Genomic DNA, 15,854 nt, shown 5'->3' with positions numbered 1-15,854 from the left:
TAGACCTAGTCAAGATCGTTAGTTTATTGAATTGAGACAGTGAGATTTGGAAGTTAATTAATACTTAATTAATAAATAAATAAATAAACATTTATTGCAAATACAGCAAGCCATCACAGCACATGGCTAGGGGCAGATAAGAATACAGAGGAAATGATATAAAGTATATGTACATAGCAAATTTTATATAGATATTAACAATGGCTAGGAATTTTAGTTATGAATTTAAAAAATTGCAGAACAGGGCATTTAGCTTTCGGCTGCCATTACTGGGTTGGATTATTTTTCTTCATTTCATCGGAGATCTGACTCCTGTAGGCTTCAGAGTTGATTAAACTGTTGCAATCAATGTTGTGATGATTTATGAGGTGAAGAGATGCATTGGGGAACATTCTGTCCATTTGTTTGAGCCTGGAGAGGTTGGATTTGAATCGCTGGTTTCTTGTATTTTCCCTGTTGGGGGCAGCTATTATATTGCCTAAATTTGGTGAATCGCATGCAGAGGTGATTATCTTTGCAAGAAGCATGACTCCAGACTCGTTGATCATCTCTTGCAGAGGCTTTGTTTTTAGGTTTTTATAAAGCTGTTGCCTGGATATTGTATGGGGAAAGCGAAGCTTCCTATTGAGCCATCTAAGAACCCAATATTCTAGGGCAAGGAATTTCTTGACGGTTACTTGGGGAGCACCAGACCAGATTTCGGAAGCATAGGACAGAATGGGAAAGATGCATCTTTGAACATGCTTAATGACTGTTTTTCTGTCTTGAATCGCTGCTGTTTCTTGTTTGATTAACCATTTTGCTTTTTGAATTTTTTGAGCAACATATAAATAGTGGGCATTAAAGGAGAGATTTTTATCAAAAACAACTCCAAGGTCTTTGTGAGCGTAAACATTTGGGATTGGGACATCTGCAATTTTTATTTCTATGTGGTTGGGTTGTTTCTGAAGGGAATAAGTAATTTGAGCAGATTTGCTTGCGTTTATATTCAGATTGAGATCTTTCAGGTACTTGATGATTTCACAAATCTGTGAGTTCGCATCATTGATAACTTTGCGAATATCATCACTGGCTTTGGAGGTTATAAATAACTTTAAATCATCAGCATATGACAGTAGATTTGGATTTTCTTGTAGAAGTGGTTGAAGAGATGCTGAAAATATCGTACTGGAGAGAACGGCTCCTTGGGGAATGCCTGTTGAGGTTGTGACGAGAATATCGTCAGTATTAGTGGGGAAGAGGAGAAGTCTACGATTTAGGCTGTATTGAAGATAGGAAATAATCATTGTGTCAACGAGAAAGTGATTTTTTAGTATTTGAAAAGCTTTTTTGAGATCTATGTTGTCGAAAGCACCTTTGATGTCAAAATAAAATACGTCGCATTGTGCCTTGTCTTGAAATGCAGTTTGGATGCGTACAATGGTGTCAGCTAGGCTTGTTGTTGTGGAGCGCCCTCTGGGACCAAAATGCATATTGACAGGTGCCTTGGCGAAGATTGCATGTTGAAGATATGGGAGCATGATTTTTTCAATAATTTTAGTGATTAATGACGAAACAGCAATTGGTCGATGGCTGGGATGGTTATTTCTGCAAGCTTTTTTAGGAATCAGCGTAATCCTGAAAGTTTTGGACTGTCTTGGAAGGAATGGCTGGCAGATGCACCTGGAAATGATATGCACTAACAAATCAATGATGTATATGCTGGACAATCTAATAATAAAACCAGGGATGCCGTCAGGGCCTTCACTACTATCAGGGCGTATTTGGTTAACTGCACGCTGAACTGTATTTTTGTTCACAAGTTGGTTAATTAGCAAGGCTTGATTCGGAGACACATCATGTTGCACTTTGTCTGCTTGTTCATAGGAATTAAATGCTATAAATCTGTTTTGTATACCTTCAGTGAAAATGTCAGATCTGCTTGTTTTCATATTGCATCTTATCCATTCAACAACTAGATCATGCTGTAAGGTAGCTGTTGTTTTTGTAGAAAGTGCTCTTTTATTGTGCTTTAGCGTGGACATAACATCATTTTTGTATGACTGAATTTTTTTGAGTTGAAACAAAGCTCTGCTCTTTTTATATTTTATGTGTGCTGATGAAGTGCCGTATTTCTTCCACTGTCTGTGGTATTTTTGCTTACTTTTAAAGTATGGTTTCAGGTGGGATTGGAACCAAGGTTTGGAGTGAGAAGATATTCTAACAAGTTTGGATGCCGACTCTGTTTTCAGTTGATTCAGCCATTTTATAAGAAGAAAGGTGGCGTCCTGTATAGGAATATTTTTGAGAGAATCCCATGGGTAGTATTTTAAGAGGTGCAAAAACTTTTCTTTCTGAAGGAATTTAATTGATGATATTCTTTTAGTGATTTCCAGAGGGGGGCGAGGATTCCCGCAGCAAATTGTTGCTTGCAGTTCTATACTTTTGTGGTCAGATTTAAATGTAATGTTCATACTAAGTTTTTCATGCAGTGGAAAGTTAGAGTATACAAGATCAAGCGCTTGATTACCTCTTGTAACAGGGACATTGATTTTGTTTGCTCCTAGAACTAAAAATGAGTCAGACAGCAGCTTCATTTGTAGATTATATTTGGGCAGGGGAAGGTTAAAGTCGCCCATTATAATGATGTTAGTTTGAGGCTTAAGAACAGTGGTGATCCAGGTTATTACTTCATTAATGATGTCATCAGTAGGTCCAGGCGGAATATAAATATTATAAATTTGAAGCAGAGATTCCTTAACTTGAATTAGTAGGGAAATTTCTTCAAAGTTGAAAGTATTAGAGTTGTATGTGTTCAAAACTTTAAATTTGGATTATAAAATTATTGCTGTCCCACCACCTCTACGATTAATTCTTGATGTCATGAATGGCGTGTAGCTGAGATTCTTCGGCAGAAGGAAAACATCTTGTAAAGATTCCTGCATCCACGTTTCAACTAAACATATGATGTCATGCGAAATTAACTGCAATTAATTAAACACTGATGTTGAAAATGTTGTTCAATATATTTCTTATCCATTTAATGTCGACTTAGATACGAAACAAATTGCAGAAAAAATCTCTCATATTTTTCACATGCAGAAAATAGTACTTAAAAATGAAATTATTACATTGCAAAATGATAACTTCTTAAAAGCCAGATCATCAGAAAAAGACTTTTGGAAATATTTTCTCGGCAAACTGCCGAGAAAAGTACCCAAATGTAAAAAAATTAATTGAACTTTTAAATTCCTGTTTTGGTTTCACATCTCTAGGTGAATCAGCCTTTTTGTTTTTGAAACAAACAAAAACGAAGAATCGCTCTACTCTTACGGACTTGCATACAGAAGATCCTTATCCAGTATACCTCCAATTTTGAAAACTTGGCAGATGACATGAAGACACAAACTTCACATAAATTAAAAATTTAAATATGTGTGAATTTAAAATAAGAATTCTGAATTGTATGTAATTTTAAAATTTATAAACAACATTTTTTCAGTATGTGTTGATTAACTTTTTTAACCATGTGCAATGAAATTCTTGAGATGGTAGATCACGGCACATTTTGAAGAAAAAAAGATCACATCACAAATTAAGTTGGTCACCCCTGAAATAGGGAATGTCCTAAGAGGATGTCTGTTCTTCTGTTTCACAAGTTATCAGAGAAAATTTCTCAAGCTAGAATAGTGGAATTAGAATGGGTGAACCGAGTGTGAGTCACCATCTCCAGATCCATATAAACAGCTGACTTTGACATAACTTCTTGGAGATATTATGCTGACAAGAAACCTACAACTATTCCCTGCTACACTAATTCTTTTGCATACTCAGTACTGCATGCACCCAATGTTGACAGATATTCAAGCATGATTTTTTAATAAAAATACTGTTAGTTTGACTTATACATCATTAGGTTTAGTAATTCAGCAAATTACTAATTGTAATTACACATTACTATTTGTAATTAATTTTAAATTTTTTTCTTATGTTTTTGCATACCATCTGGTACAATTAGGGTTCTACCAGTGGTACACATACCATTGGCTGGAACCTATTCATTAGCTGATCTGATGCCTCCAAGACAGGAAACAATAACCTCAAAAAGGTAATGTATACTTAGAAAACTAGACTAAAAGGAGGACAATGAAGGCAAAAATGTTGAACAAAGACAAAAAAGTACTGAGGGTCACTTATTTTAAAAGATTCCTTGTTTTTCCTTGTGTTTAACATTGTGTTTAGCTGATCTGATGCCTCCAAGACAGGAAACAATAACCTCAAAAAGGTAATGTATACTTAGAAAACTAGACTAAAAGGAGGACAATGAAGGCAAAAATGTTGAACAAAGACAAAAAAGTACTGAGGGTCACTTATTTTAAAAGATTCCTTGTTTTTCCTTGTGTTTAACATATAATATAACAGTTAACAATTATTGTAAACAGACTAAATACAAGAGTAATGAAAAAGCTAATTGTAAATTTTTTTTGTTGCATTTACTAAGATTTCACCTATTTACTTTGATACTGGGGATATAGAATTTGACATAACAGGATGGGGATATGCTCTTGGTTTATAAGAACAAATTATAAAATGTACAACTAGTAGATAGGGTTGTCAGTGTAATAATGAATCAGTCTAGAATAATAAAATTGGGAAAACAAAAATAACAGTAGGAGTGTGTTATAAACCAAATGATATGATAAGTATAATAAATAACTATGCAAAAAACAGAATAGGCCAGCAAACCAGAATATCTTATCATGGGGGATTTTAACTTCCCAGACAATAATTGATACTTGTGGGTTAACAGCTTGCTCAGGAGTAGAACCTTTCTGAATTTGGTGGTTGACGCTTTTTACACCAATATACAGGGTGTTTCAGTTAAACGTTTCAGAACTTCTAAGAGGGGTAGGGTACATCCTGACAACTCGAAATCATATAGCAATGTGGGGTCGGAAATGCTTTCCTGAAGCGGTGTTGTACACAGAAGCACCATAAAGAAAAGAGACCGTAAGTGAGAAATCGTTTTAATAATACATGAAAAGAAGCAAAAGGTACATGGATTAAAGTAAGTGTTCGAAGTTTCTTCCACGGGCTACAATGCACGCCTCACATCTCCGACGCATGGACATCCGAACATTCTGGAATACTCCAGGCGAATTTCGAATTTCTTCGGCAGCTACTGTGATTCTTGCAACCAGCTCCTCAGCATTGTCAACAGGGTTGTCATAAACTAGCGATTTCATATGACCCCAGAAATAAAAATCAAGACATGATAGGTCGGGTGACCGAGCAGGCCAACGCACGGGACCACCACGTCCGATCCACTGTTGACCAAATGTGACATCCAGGTAGTTACGAACATCTCCGCTATAATGGGCAGGGGCTCCATCGTGTTGGAACCACATTGTCTGTTGCGTCGATGCAGAAATCTGTTCATCTCTCAAAAGTTGTGGCAATACTTGCTGCAGAAAGATCAAGTAGATAGGTCCGGTTAGACGACACGGTAACAGGTAAGGTCCGATGAGGTGATCTCCCATAATACCGGCCCATACATTGACCGAAAATCGAATCTGTGCTGCACGACGTCGTATTGCATGCGGGTTCTCGACCGCCCAGATATGGTCGTTATGCGTGTTGAAAAATTCCTTCCCTTGTGAAGGATGTCTCATCGGAAAACAACACTTCAGCAGGAAAAAGGGGATTTGTAGCACATTTTCCAAGGTACCACTGTGCAAAAGCAATACGAGGTGCATAATCCTCCGGTTGCTGTGTCTGGACACGCTGCACGTGAAACGGATGCATGTCTTGTTCTCGGAGAATCCTCCAGACGCTGCAATGGGAAACCCTGACTGCGTTTGCTAGACTTCGTGTACTCGTTCTTGGATTCCCCTGTACATGCTGCAGCACATTCTGTTCGACGGCTGGAGTCCGTGCTGTTCTTACCCTGTCCCTGTCAGCTCTTTCAAATGAACCTCTCTCAGGTAACCTCTGGTGCAGTCTTGCAAAGAAATTATGACTGGGAATACGCCTCGTCGGATATCGTTCCGCGTACAAACGCTGTGCGGCTGGCCCACTACAATTTGCAGCCCCGTACGCCAAATGCATATCGGCTAACTCTGCATTCGTGTAATCATCCATCCTACTAACTTGGCATTCTTGTTCAAGAAATTCGAAATTCGCGTGGAGTATTCCAGAATGTTCGGATGTCCATGCGTCGGAGATGTGAGGCGTGCATTGTAGCCCGTGGAAGAAACTTCGAACACTTACTTTAATCCATGTACCTTTTTGCTTCTTTTCATGTATTATTAAAACGATTTCTCACTTACGGTCTCTTTTCTTTATGGTGCTTCTGTGTACAACACCGCTTCAGGAAAGCATTTCCGACCCCACATTGCTATATGATTTCGAGTTGTCAGGATGTACCCTACCCCTATTAGAAGTTCTGAAACGTTTAACTGAAACACCCTGTATAAGAGATACATCAAGAGAAAGCAATATTTTTGAACTGATTTTGTTAGTGTGGAAAGAAAATTTGAATATCATCAGTTGTTCATCATACCTTCAAGTAAAAGAACTACTACTCAAAGGCAGCAGTGATCATAGCACATTGATGTGGAATTTATCCAATGAAATAATATTAATGAGTGGCATACCACAGTACTTGGTACTAGATCTTTTACTGTGTTTAATATTAATGATATTGATGTAGGTATTTTAAGTTTGATGTCTTAGTTTGCTATGATACAAAGGTAGGCAAGGCTGGTGAATGACATTAGTCAAGGTATGCTACTTGAAGCAGATCTACACAAACTTGTTAACAGGAGAGACTGCTTCTACAGGGATGGGATACACTTAAATAGAAAGGGTGCAAGAATGTTTGCTGATGCAATCGAGGCAGTGTTAGGTGGCTTGGAAAACTGCTAGATTGGGGGGATACAAGGACTAATAGATTAACAGTAGCCACTGGCAGAGGTGAAAGTGATTCTTGCACTGCTTCTATTGGAATGAGCCGCATCCTGAAAAATAAGATGCAGGATATTTCAGAGTCTGCTGGGAATCATTGGGGTACAATTAAACACATGGGTTGTGTTAGGGTAGCTAAGAAAAAGAACAGGTGCATGTATACTTGTGTGTACACCAATGCTAGGAGTTTAGTAAATAAATTTGATGAATTTGAGGTATTGCTCAAAACATCAAAGGCAGATATTGTGGGGATTTCAGAGACGTGATATCACACAGATATAAGGAATGCAGAACTGGAATTTGGGGAGTACAATGTCTACAGAAAGGATAGACAGGATAGGAAGGGTGGAGGGGTTATGCTATTGGTTAAGAAATACATTAAATCCAAGGAAGTGAAGCCAGTCGACATCGCTGGACAGTGCAGTGTCGAGTCAGTTTGGTGTGACATAAGCATTGGGAGATCAAAATTGAGAGTAGGAGTGTTTTATAGGACTAATGACTCTGATGAGTATAATATGAAACCGTACAGGGAAATAGAGTGGACCAGTAAATCAGAGAGTCTTATAATGGGGGATTTTAATTTCCCAGATATTGACTGGAATTTGGGGGCTGGTCACTCACACACTAGCAAGGCTTTTGTGGATTTATTGGATGATTGTTTTCTACATCAGCATGTTCAGGAGGCAACTAGAGGGAGTAATACTCTTGATTTGATTATCAGTAATGATTCTTCATGCATTAAGAATCTGCAGGTAAACGAACCACTAGGTGACAGGGATCACAGTGTGCTGAAGTGGGATTTACTCAAAGAGGTAACTACCATTAGGGGTAAAGGGAAGGGTTATTGCTTTCGTAAAGGCGACTAGGATGGACTGAGACAGTATTTAAATTCTATACAGTGAGACCAACTGATGATGTTACCAACAGCAAATTCAAAATGGGAAGCTACTAGGCTTTACATACCAACTAAGAAATATTGTTCAAGGTTTAGGCCTAAGTGGATGTCAGATGAACTAATGAGACATATGGCAGAGAAGAAAAATGCATGGGAGACATACAAATTAACCCGTGACACAGAAGCCTATGATAGATACAAGTTGATCTGTAACCAAGTTACAAAGGAGGTTAGGCAGGCGAAGGCAGATTACGAGAAATCCTTGGCAAGGGATGCAAAGAAAAACAGCAAAGAGTTCTTTACTTATGTAAACTCTAGAAGGAAGGGGATGAATCAGATTGGTCCACTTGATATCGATGGGTCAACTGTTGATGATCCTGCTCAGGTAGCTAACAAACTAAATGAATATTTTGCATCGACATTCACACATGAGGAGTTATTCTGTGAGGGGGAATGCCAGAGGTGTATTCAACTCTGGCAGTAAGCTAGAGAATCTTGTAATAACTGAGAGGAAAGTGGAGGAGAAATTGTTGAAGATAAATACAAGAAAGGCACCTGGGGTGGATCGAATCTATCCTGTTATATTAATGGAGGCAGCAAAGGAAGTAAGCAAACCCTTAGCCATAATTATGAGAGCTTCCTTGGACTCAGGGGAAGTACCCATGGACTGGAGATGTGCAAATGTGACCCCAATTCACAAAGGAGGATTAAAGGGCGACAAAAGTAATTATAGACCTGTTAGTTTAACTTCTGTTCCCGGAAAATTAATGGCGGCACTGGTTAAAGAATCACTGCAGGATCATCTAGACAAGACTTCAGTTATAGCTCAGACACAGCATGGTATTGTTAAGGGGAAGTCTTGCCTGACCAATTTGATTGGATACTATGATGCAGTCACAAAAGAACTGGATGCAGGGAATAACTTTGATATTATATACTTTGATCTTAGAAAGGCTTTTGATACTGTTTCACATGGAAGACCGCTGCACAAATTGGAGCAGTGTGGCATTGGAGGCAAATTGCTGCTATGGATAAAAGAGTGGTTGAGGTGGAGAAGACAGACAGTGGTAATCAATGGGCACTGCTCATCGTGGACTAATGTTATTAGTGGAGTCCCTCAGGGTTCAGTATTGGGTCCATTATTGTTTTCTGTATTTATAAATGATATTGATAATGGTATATCAAGCTTAATGTCCAAGTTTGCAGACGATACGAAGGTTGGCAGGGTTATCAAGGACACTACTGCAACAGGATCTGGAAAGGTTGAGCAGATGGGCTGAGAGGTGGCAAATGAAGTTTAACATTGACAAATGTAAAGTACTACATATGGGAAACAGCAACTCAAGAGCAACATATCAACTCTGTGGTACTACACTGACAGTGGTAGAGAATGAAAGGGACCTGGGGGTGGTTGTGCAGGCAGATATGAAATTTTCTGAGCAGTGCAGACGATCTGCAAGAGTAGCTCATGGTGTATTGTCGATGATATATAGGAATTTTTCTAGCAGGGATAAGGAGGTGATTATTCCCTTGTATAAGGCAATGGTCACGCCACACCTAGAGTACTGTATACAGGTCTGGAGGCCTCATTTCAAAAAGGATGTAGAGATGCTGGAACAAGTACAGAGAAGGGCAACAAGATTGGTGAATGGAACAAAGCAGTGCTCTTACGAAGAAAGGCTTAAGTTTTGCAAATTACAGTGTCTGGAGACTAGGCACCAGCGAGGTGATCTGATAGAGGTGTATAAAGCCTTGAATGGTTTGAGCATGCTCAATGCTGATGGGATTCTTCCTCTTGCTCAGAATAATCACCTGAGAGGGCATAAATTCTAATTGAGGAAAGACGGATGTAGGATAGATGTGAGGAAATTTGCCTTTAGCCAGCGGGTGGTTGGTTGGTGGAACAGACTTCCATCCCTTGTCGTGGAAGTTGATAGCCTAAATAAGTTTAAGGCTCAGCTGGACAGGTATTTCAAACGAACAGAGGGGTGAAGTGGAAGTGGTTATTTTTTATTTATTTATTTATTTTTATTTTTTTTTTTTTAGCTGATGCTGCATAAGCTTGCTTTCTTGCATCAAATGTCTCTGCTAATGCTAACTTAGCACATAGGCTAAAAATGGCAATTATATATATGATAGCAACATTTGCAGAAGAGCATACCATTTGGGTAGCACTTTTTCATTATCAGCAATTCAAGGTTGCTGATAATGAAAAAGACAATATGGTAATTGTAGTGTTATTTGAAGTTCTCTGAGCAGTGTTATTTGAAGTTCTCTCAAAAACACTAAAAGGGGTTATGAAAGTGGCAATACCCTCCCTCTCTCGCAACTTTATCATAAAAATAAAATCAACATTAATGGCAAAATTTTCAACTGCAAAACAATTAAAAAAACCCCCCATAAAATTAAGGATCATTTCTAATTACATCTGACTAGATAGTTACTTATTTTATAAACATGAAATAAGTCGTATTCAAACTTACTTCACTATTGTTCTATGTATATCTTTACGGTGGATCCAACTCGTAGGAGGAAAACATTATCACTTTAGATGAGTGGCTTAATACTTTAGATATACGCTACAAGTAATGCGAGTTTATCTGTTAATTAAAATTTTTCTATATAATGTTTGTAAACTTATGATTTCATCTATGAGTGACTATTTGCTTATTTAATATCTAATATTTAAACAAATGCGGAATTACTGCTGTTGATAGTAAACTGTTAACATGGCGGCAATGACTGCGAAATGCTGGCAGCACGTGTTGCAAAATATTTCATTCGTACATGCTTCAGTCTGTCAACGGTTATTAACTCCCAATAAAAATGAAATTTATCTTCAAAGGCCAAGCGCACATTTTGCGTTTGTTCCAGATACGGTTCCCGCCTCCGAAGGTGAGAACACAATACACAGTCAAGCAAGTTAACATTATTTTCTTTCTCTGTTATTTCATGCGTGATCCATCAGGTGAAACTTTTCACGTTGTTAATGTTGTTTTTCTTTTTATCCATCGGACTTTTCTTATTATGTACCTTTAAAATAACGGTCTGGAATATATTCGTTAATTTTTATAAAAAAAAAAATTAAAGAATATACTCACAGGGACTCCCAACAGGTGGGTATGGGCTTGGCACACCCAGGGTCCTGAGCTAGATATCATCATTCTTTTTTTTTTTTTTTTTTTTTTTGGTGATTTCCTCTTACTTCTTTCTCTCTCTCAGGGTACTCAAATTTTCTTTGGCTGGTGCAGCATAAGCCTCAGGCTTCCTTGCACCATATGGCTAATAATAATAATAATAATACTCCAGTGCAGAGAAACTACTAGGACAGCTTACAGGATTCTATTACTAATCTACAGGAACTTTGCCATCAGGTATAAAGAGGTAATTATCATATTATAAAAAGCAAAGGTTAGATCATATCTTGAATACAACACATAGGTTTAAAAACCTCATTTTAGGAAGGATGTAGAGCAGTTAGAAGGGGTACAGAAAGAGCAATGAGATTAGTCTGAGGCACAGAAGGTATTCTTAACCAAGAAAACTAGGGTTCTGTAAATTTTAGAATTGGAAATTTAGACATCTGTGTGGTGTCCTAATTAAAGTGTTTAAATCTTTAAAAGAACTGAGTAAACTGAAAGTTAATAGCATCTTTACTCTCTCATTTCTCAGACAATGTTCACAAGGGAACATAAATTTAAACTGAAAAAGGATCATTCAGAACAGATATATGAAAATTTGCTTTCAGCCAGAGAGCAATTTATTCATGGAACAAACTTCTACCTTGTCATGGAAGTGCATAGTTTGAATAAATTAAAAGATGGTTTGGACAAATTTATTAGGAGTGGGCAAATGTAGTGGGTGATTTTTTTGTTTTTGGCCGACGACGATGATGATTAAATTTGTTTCCTTACATAATTTTGCCAATACTATTACTAAAATTTAGTATTAGCACAATAATGAACAACTGTTTCAATCCTTTTCAAAATTTTATAGCTTCTTTGAATATTTTGAATCTCTGCAAAGTTTCGCCCATTCCCTCTCCAACATCAAACGGTAAGTTTTATTAATCACTTCTTGAGTACAGCATGGATGTTTTTAATCCCTGAACTGCATTATTTTTTTTTATTAGTATAGTCATATAGTGCAAGGAAGCCACAGGTTTTTGCTGCGCCGGCAAAAAAAAAAAAAAAAAAAAAAACCAGAAAAGAAAAAAAGTAGATAAGAAAATACAAATTATGAACTTTCCTCCTCATACCCAGTTAACCTTTGAATTTCTTCAAACTGTCAGCCTCAACTACTTGCACAGACAACTTGTTCTAGTAATCAACAACACACTAGCTAAAAGATTTAATCCCATTTATCCAAAGTTACACGATGTGTACATTACCTAACTTGTTTAACCCTTGTAGTGGTAGTGCTAGACCTTGATGTTACTCTCAAAAATAACAAGCTCATGTTAATTGCTTGTTAAAGATAAAAATCTACAATTTTCAACACATTCCTAAATATAATCAAACTGGTATGGTTTTTGCATTTTTTTTTATTGTTTTCATATAATTACAGTGTAAGTAAACCTCAGGTTCTGTACCACTATGTTTGTTCTACTTTTGTGTCATATCACTAGCATTAGAACCTGATAGGTTCCTGCCAATGCTATGAAATGTGGAATTTTATCTGTTAATTGTGGAATTAGCAACGTGAATAATATTCAAATTCTGCAGACTTCACACGGTGTACCAAATATGAATTAAATTTTGTAAAAATTTGAAAATTGAAGTAAATATTAGTATCTAATATATGTGGTAAACTATCTAAAATCTGGAACTTTACAATCCAGAATTCTTTAAAATCTAGTGCTTTACCATCAGAATTCTTTAAAATTTTGATCTTTTTGTAAAAGATCACCATTTCCCAATCTGAAAATATTAAGAAAGCAATCTGGCATTTGTATTGACAATCACATTTGTCTTTAAGAATGCGTGCAAAAAAAATGACATTTCTTGCTTTATATGATTCTTGAAGGACTATCTTGTCCTTTAATCTGTTTTGTGGCCAACTATGAGAATTAAGACCATTGCATTTAAACTGCATAAATATTGTGATGGTCTTAGTTCTCACAACAGAACAAACATGCTTTTTCAACAAGTTGCCCTGGTACTGCACTACTTTCATACAGATGGCCTCTCTAAAAGGTTATTTGGCCATTTGTTTAAAAGATGAGACTGCTATGACAGCCTGTGAGGATTAACTGTCTCTCATTAGATAACAGGTGGTCTCTAGTGACAACATGCAGACAACATAGTTGTAAAGAAGTTGTTCCATGTGCACTACCATGCAGTATATAAAATCAGTTTTCAAAGTTATAATATAGATATCTTTTAAAAGCTAACTTTTGAAAGTAGTGCAATACCAAATGAACTCATTACAAAATAAGTTTGTTTTGCTGTGAGAATTACAACCACTGCATTATCCATGCAGTTTAAATCCTGATTTCCACAAAAATAGAAGGAAACACAAGACAATCATCATAAATGTTTACAAATGTAAATTCAGTGTTCGTGTTTAATATATAAAATCTAGCACTTCTAATTAATTAATATAAAATCTAGCACTTCTGATCCCCCAAGGATGCAGATTTTAAAAAGTTTACTGTATTTTTATTATTTTTTTTAAAATTATTTATACACATAAGTCAAACATGCACATATGTACATGTGCATGTTTGAAATTTTTCACAGTTAATGGTTTTTTAAACTGGAAAATTGAAGAGACCATCAGTTTGATCTTTATATTTTATGCCCATAATATATATTTTTTTAATTTTCAGTAAAATTAATTTTTTTTAAATAAAAAAGCATAAAAGACAGTATTTTTTAAATGTTTATTTTTTTATTAAAAACTAAAAATTACAATAAGTATTGAAATCCATTAAGAAAAGATGAAATATTTGTATGCTCCAAGCCGAATTCAAAACAAATTTTTTTAAGAAATTAAAAAGAAGGTTCAGTAGATATCAGGTTCTGGGCCATTAGCTTTGTTACTGATGGTGCAGAACCTGTACTGCAGGGTTAAAACTTAATATTTCACTTTTACAATTCAAATAGTGTTACTAACCCGAATACCAAATTCTAATTAAACTTGTATTGGGAGCCAGCAGAATATGTGCCTAAAATTTGGGTGTGAAAATTGTCATTGTGCTGATGTAATTAGGAAATATAAAAATAAAAAGGATCACACTTAGGAATACAAAAATTTTTATGGTGAAAAATAGATAACCACAAAAGAAATTATTTATAAAAAATATTCATAAATGGTCAAACTATAAACTTGAATTTTGGGTTTGTTTGGACCCCATTCAACTTTTTAAATCTGATACAACTGAAGGGTTACTTAAAATTTAATTTTAAAGTGACCTTTGCATTTATGAATCATAAGGACACAAAGTTCTGATGTAATAATAACAAACGTCATATTGCACAAATTCTTACCAAACAAAACATTTTGCCTCTACTATCATTATTTTCCAAACGTCACTCCATTTGCTTATCACTTGAATCTCTTCAGCACCTCCTTTTATAGGAAGGTATGGAAAAAACTTTCAATTTTGCCATTAGGGTATTGAAAGTCCCACCTTTTTGAAGAAAATGTGGGACTTTCGCACTTGGTGATTATAAAAAAAGAAAGAAAACAAGAAAGTAAGAATGGAGGAAACTGAAAATATGTGACATTTTCTTAAATGACATTTTCATCAAGCTTATACTATTTCTTGGTTAACTAACTCTTTACCAACCCACTGATCATCATCATTAATGTATGTTACCCTCTCAACAGGTAAATACTGTAATCTGGCTTGAATTTGGTGAAAATTAATATATTACAGGTTAAATGAAGCTGATTTATTTGAAGGGGGGGGAGTGCAAGAGCAGAAAGAGCCCTGAGGAGGTCAGACTACAAAAATATTTGAGAATAATTACCACAATTTCTTTTTAATATAAGATATCACCATCATTTCTACTGCACCATACTTTCTTTTTCCTTCACGTTCCACTGTTTTGTATGGTTATTTAAGTGAAGAGAATTCATTTATGGGAACAGTAGTTAAAAAAATGGATGTTTTAACTATCCTGTATAGCCACTGTGGCCACATATACATTGCAGCAGACAAAGCAGCACAAGAGTTAATAAGGTTAGGCAGTTTTTGTGACAGCACACAGGGGATATCTCACAATAATAACATTAGTGTCTCCATATGTTACAACAAGAATACAGTTAAAAAAAAAAAAAAAAAGTTTAAAATAAAATAAATTCTTTTCAAGTCAGTTATACCATATCCAAATCATTAATCAAATTCACTACTTAATATTACATCACTTAATATTAGTATTCAATAATGGTAAACTTTATTTGATTAAGAAAATTATATCCACATATAGACAACATACCACTCACTGCACAAAGTATGTTAGGCAAGTTTTTGTTGCTTTTAACTGCTTCTTCATAACCTAGAATAAAAATATCTTAGGAAATTATATGTGAAGCAAATGATCTCATGGATAAATTATTATTATGGCAGCTCATGACTCTGATGTATGGGGGTGCTGCTTCTTAAAGTTACATTAAATTGCCTTGGTTATAAGACATGTAGACATAGATGGTAATAATAATAAGCAAGTTAAAAATACTACAAAATATTAACTGGACACTTACCATTAAGAGACTTGAGTACTCTCAAAATTTTATTTAAAAATAAAAGCCATCCTTCGGTTTTTATTTGTTGAAAATAGATTAATAACGTTTTCATTCAAATTTGGTTCACTGTTCAAATCAACACTGCTCGCTCCACAGTTCCTTTGACTTGTTTTATCACCTCCAAAAAAATGTGTATTGGCAACCTGCCAACTACGCATTGACTCAACCACTTGGGCCAAAATGTGGAACTGTAACACACAGTTTCACACACAGTTTCACCTACAGTTAAACTTCAAAGTTGAAAACGATTTCGTGTTTTTAT

At 35.8% G+C, this 15,854-nt stretch overlaps 1 protein-coding gene across 1 annotated transcript in view; it reads right to left on the bottom strand.

The window, feature by feature from the left end:
- The window catches only part of Alg1 (ALG1, chitobiosyldiphosphodolichol beta-mannosyltransferase), a 238,764-nt gene that overhangs the window by 62,610 nt on the left and 160,300 nt on the right, over positions 1 to 15,854 (bottom strand). The window contains exon 11 of the mRNA XM_090387354.1: positions 15,286 to 15,345. Within this exon, the coding sequence (XP_090243480.1) occupies positions 15,286 to 15,345 (60 nt within the window). The remainder of the gene's footprint in view (positions 1 to 15,285; positions 15,346 to 15,854) is intronic.

The sequence above is a fragment of the Mastigoproctus giganteus genome, chromosome 13, assembly GCF_048544385.1.
Source record: "Mastigoproctus giganteus isolate SK-2022 chromosome 13, ASM4854438v1, whole genome shotgun sequence".
Taxonomy (NCBI): domain Eukaryota; kingdom Metazoa; phylum Arthropoda; class Arachnida; order Uropygi; family Thelyphonidae; genus Mastigoproctus; species Mastigoproctus giganteus.
This window is presented reverse-complemented; position numbering and strand designations above follow the sequence as displayed.